Genomic DNA, 5073 nt, shown 5'->3' with positions numbered 1-5073 from the left:
TCTCTCCAGCGAAAATCCAACCGAGCTGCGTTTTTTGAAGAATTGCATCGGGATGATTTTCAAGGCTATTTGGCCAGCACACAAAAGCTTGTAAAAAAGCTTGACACCGATGAGAAGATCGACACTGGATGACCTATGAAAATCTGGATCAGCCAAGGAAATGTTCTTTGGAATATCTAAAAGTGCCAGATTTATAGGGGTCGAGGGCATTGCTTTCGAGATACTAGGAATGACAAGAAGTTCTATCGATTTTTGAAATTTATTAAATAACGTAGATTCGCTGTGACGAAGTGAATTATTTTTGTAGAACTGTCATGAAGACCAATTACAGAAATATCGACAGTTTCTCTAACCAATTGTAAAAAATCAGCTGCTTCCTCAGTGATAAAGTGAGCCTGAGAGCCAGCATCTAAGAAACACGACAAGTTTTTGATTTTCCTTGCTTGTTAACTAGGGTAACGACGGCAGTGGCTAACAGAGCTTCGGAAGAAATCTGTGCTTGATAACAACTGGCCTCAGAACTAGGATTGGAAACTGTAGATTGATTTTCACCAGATGCTTTGATCACACTATTATTTGGCTTTTGTTTGGAAAAATGCAAGTGTGTATGATGTTTTTTATTACAAATATGGCATTTCTTTGACGGACATTGATCAATATGATGATTTTTCCGCAAACAATTCAAACAAAGAGAAGCCCTTTTCGCGACTTCGTACCTCTCATATGGCAATAGATTTTTGAATTTTTTACAAGAAAGAACATTGTGTTCTTCAGCGCAGCAAGGACACACATTTTTTATGGTTGATATAGCGTAAGTTTGTTTCGAACGATGATTAGGACGACCTTGTGACGAAAAATTTTTGTCCAACGAATTTGACTGTTTGTTACCCGATTGAAAACCCGAAGCATATTCGAATTGAGCGCGACGGTGCAAAAAAGTAATCATTTCTTTCATAGTAGGATTCATTGATTCGCCAGTGAAATCTTCCCATTTTTCTCGAATAGAAGGAAATAATTTGTCTCTAACTATAACTACCAAAATTGTGTCCCAACTTTCAATGGGTTCTATCAAAGCTTCGAGAGCACGCATGTACTTTTGCAATTAATCAAAAAAAAAACACGAACAGGGATTATGTTTGAAATTGGAGGAAGATCTATTGAAGCTTTTACGTGACTTTAACGCATCACCTTCTGATTATCGTAGCGATCTTTCAACAATTTCCATGCCACTTCATAATTTTCTGCTGATGTTTCAATTGTAGAGATAACGTCCGCGGCTTCATCGACGAGACAGCCTTTCAAATGAAACAATTTATGAATGGCAGCAATGCGCGAATCTTGATAAACAAGCGAATTCAATGAATCATAGAACCCTAACCAAGCATCAAACTTTCCGTTAAAGGTTGGTAAATTAATTTTAAGCAAACTTGAGAAACCAATGGGAACGTTCAAAATAGCTTGATTCTCGGAACTTTGAGGCGAGCTCGACGAGATAGCTGGTTGTGACCCGGGGTCCGGACCTGGCTCCGGCGACTTTGGTATTCGACTCGATAAAAGATTAGTGGCGATAGTATATGTTGCATAATATTTTTCATCCATTTCATTTCTGTATTGCTCAGAAAGTTCCTCATCATCGACAAGGGTTTCATATTCAAATTGATTTTTTTCGAAATTTTCGCGATTTATTTCTATTTCTTTAAAACGCTTTACTAAGAGTGGAAAATCTTTGAGGGATTAAATTTGTTAAGAAACGTTTCATGAGTTCTTAAAGTGCGCTTTGTATTTTTTCGCTGGGGTTTGAGGAGCTTTATTTTATCTGCCTTTTGAGAGCCTTTAAGAGCTTCTTCCCGAGCTTCCGCGGAAACTTCATTATCATTTGTCATTTTGAAGTAATCGAAAAATAACTAACAAGAGCAGACAGAAAAATACATAATGAGAGGATGTGTTAAGAAGGAATCGGTGGTACAAAAAACTCACTGACCTTTGATGACGATCAACAATAACAATAGCTGCGATGATTGCAACTGCGATGACCACGGTGACGACTGCGATGATCTGCGATGACGACTGCGATGACGACTTCGTTGAAGACTACGATGACGACTACGATGACGACTGCGATGACTACTGAGATGACGACTGTACTAGATTTCGTTATTGATAGGAACTCTATAGAGTACGATGATCCAACTCAATGGATAATGTTGAAGCATTCACTTCCATTAACAGAAATTTTCGAAATGTTTAATGTTCACAGTTCACAAAACGCTAATTCAAGTAGCACGATCTAGGTATTGATTAACACTCCCGTTGTCACGGACAAATTTTTGCGAATGCACTATGTTGGAGTTTGCACACTGTTTTTTTCACGATGGAATAAGGGCACAAGGATTTTTCACACGACGTGCTTCTAGAGTTCGACAGTTTCAAACACGCGGTGAAAATTGTTCAGAAATCCGGCTAATGAAGCACCATGTTCTGTCTCACGTTCATTTTAACATGAGAATTTGGGGATTATAAATGGGTACTTTTCCCATACAAATAAAACTCAACTTGTAGAATATAAAATTAGTATATTTTGAATATTACAAGTGGAATCGAAATTTTGTGCTACTGAATTTAAGCGAACGCGTTTAACTAGGTGTGTTCTGAATGAGGTCGAAGAGCTTCTAATGAGATTTTGAGAGCGAATGGTATGCAAGGAAGAGCGGAGTTAGAGAGCTTAGGAGAAGGGGCGATTTTGGAAATCGCAAATAGTAGGGAGATAGTGGAATTTGATTGGTTTGATAAATGGTAGATGGGAGAGGAACGAAGTGTCAAGATGTCCAGACATCTGGTAAACCTAGTTAACTCAATTCTAGAAAGGTTGCCCTAAAAGGCTTAAGATTGTAGGCGAGACGAAGCGATAATCTGACGAAAGAGAAATTTTGTTGACAATAAAGCGCACGAAATACGGTTAAGCTATAAACCAAAATTTAAAGATTCAATATACACTACAAAAGGGACTGCATCTAGGCGGGCATACAATTCAGAGATGAAACACATTCCTAAAGGCAATAAACAAGAAAGGTATATTGATACAGGTAACGTCAATTTTTGCAATGACTCGTGAAGTCTGTGGCTCTGGGTTGTATAATTCTTTTTCAAATTCAGTGACATGCCTTTCCATATACTGTTATCACATTGAGAACATTAAATCCAATATTACGAGAAACGAAGCTGTGCATTAGTGATTGCATGGCAGTGGAAATGGGAAGACTTACAGTTTGTCTACTCGAATATTTGAACATGACTTTCACAATGTCGTCAGAGTGCCCTTTTCGCATCTTACACTACTACATTTAAAGGTCATTCTTGCTGATGTACATGTACCTATCTTGGCTGGGTACTTTCTCGCAGTAAGCAAATAATTCCAGAAACTGTTCTTTTGTCACAGGAGAAAAGAATTTGATTTTGTTATCAGTGAAAATATTTTCATCCTCGAACCTTGTATGATTTCCCCCAACATCACGAAGGCCTTGTAAAAATACTTGCAATTTCTGTCCTGGGATAACGTAAGGTCAGTTGATAGAACGCAAGCCAGGAAAATAAATTCTTTGAAATGAAGCCATTATCGTTCACATGATTTCTGCAGGATTTGACATTATCGGGGATATATATATATTTTGTACAACGAAAAGGTCCACTCTACATTCCAATGAAAGCCTCTGTATATCAATTTCAGCATCGCAAAACATGCAAGTTTGACTTCCGGTTTGAGTCACTACGTTAAGTCTCACAGAAGAAGGGTCTCTTTCAACAGCAGCTATTTCATTGAGAATGAACTGATTACAGTTGAAGCATATTCTGGTATATTCGTAATAATTAGGTGGTGGCCTATTAACTTCATTTCTTCTCAAAATAGCGATTTCGCATTTATAAACATTTTCATCGCCATCTATGCGAGCCATCTGTCCAGGAGTATATGCTCTGTTGCAAACGTAGCAATGTAGACGATTTCTGGGGGCCATATTCAAATGTCTTTTCAGCAATCTGGAAGTACAGGATTATTTTCAATGTAGAATTCTATTATAATTATTGGAAAAATCACTTAATGAGAATAATCAGTTAAGCATAATTGACTTTTTAATACGTTCTAGGAATTATATTCTGAAGTAGTAAGTACGTTAAATGAAATAGATCACGTTTTCTCAAGATTTGTTCCGCTTTACAACAGGGTAGTATAATTTTGAAAGTTTTTCCACGTCGGTTTTGAATTTGACAGCATTCTTATTACCAGCTATATGACACATTTCCAACATCAGACGTTTGCGATAGTGACATTCACTCGCAAAAATTTTTGCGTAATCCAAATCGAAAAAATTATCGTTCGCAATACTATGCTTAGTAAGCATTGTTTTTTTATTAGGCTCATTATTTATATCTTTTTTGTGTTCTTTAACCCTTCCTCCTAACGCACGTTTAGTTTCGCCTATGTAAACCGCTTCACAATTTTGACTTTTGCACCAAATACCATAAACAATATCGCTATTTTGCTATTTATTTAATTTATCTTCAGTGGGCTTCAAGACTAACGTAAGGTCTCTATTATTTTTAAACGTCGTAGTTATTTCACAACGCACCATTCCTTTGAATCCCATAAGTTGTAAAATTGGAGGACCTTTGTGAATGCTTTTTATTTTTCTTCGTGATTTGAAACGGAGCGGATTTCTCTATTTTTTTACGTCGAAAATTATCCTTTTTATATAAACAGAAATTCTGTTTTATAAAAATTTTCGATCGTTTGCCTATTATGTTTCTTTCCATTAACTTAATCTCAAACTTTAAGTATGTGCCTCCGTGCGACGTATTTGTGATTTTTCTGTTTGCGGGATTATGAAGTGATTAACTTCGCCGCAATCACCTCATCCTTCTGCGACGAAACCGAACTACCACATAGAGAGGGAGTTGATGGTGAGAGAGAGAGAGAGAGCGAGAGAGAGAGAAGCTGCACGACATAGAAATACTAAGTTTATGACTGAAAACATTTGTTTACGAAATATTGAATGCCAAAGTGTATTTTTAATTTTATTT

At 36.9% G+C, this 5073-nt stretch overlaps 2 protein-coding genes across 2 annotated transcripts in view; both read right to left on the bottom strand.

Annotated features, from left to right (window-relative positions):
* Positions 1-1176: 1176 nt before the first annotated feature.
* LOC117173610 lies at positions 1177-1599 on the bottom strand. The gene has a single exon (XM_033362250.1). The coding sequence runs from the start codon at positions 1597-1599 to the stop codon at positions 1177-1179; it is 423 nt and encodes a 140-aa protein (XP_033218141.1).
* A 2018-nt stretch (positions 1600-3617) lies between these two features.
* The window catches only part of LOC117173609, a 14335-nt gene continuing 12879 nt past the window's right edge, over positions 3618-5073 (bottom strand). Inside the window, exon 2 of the mRNA XM_033362249.1 lies at positions 3618-4032. Within this exon, the coding sequence (XP_033218140.1) occupies positions 3618-4010 (393 nt within the window). The 5' untranslated portion in view covers positions 4011-4032. The remainder of the gene's footprint in view (positions 4033-5073) is intronic.

The sequence above is a fragment of the Belonocnema kinseyi genome, chromosome 5 (assembly GCF_010883055.1).
Source record: "Belonocnema kinseyi isolate 2016_QV_RU_SX_M_011 chromosome 5, B_treatae_v1, whole genome shotgun sequence".
Lineage (NCBI taxonomy): Eukaryota > Metazoa > Arthropoda > Insecta > Hymenoptera > Cynipidae > Belonocnema > Belonocnema kinseyi.
Note: the sequence above shows the minus strand (reverse complement) of the source record. Positions and strands in the feature narration are given on the sequence as shown.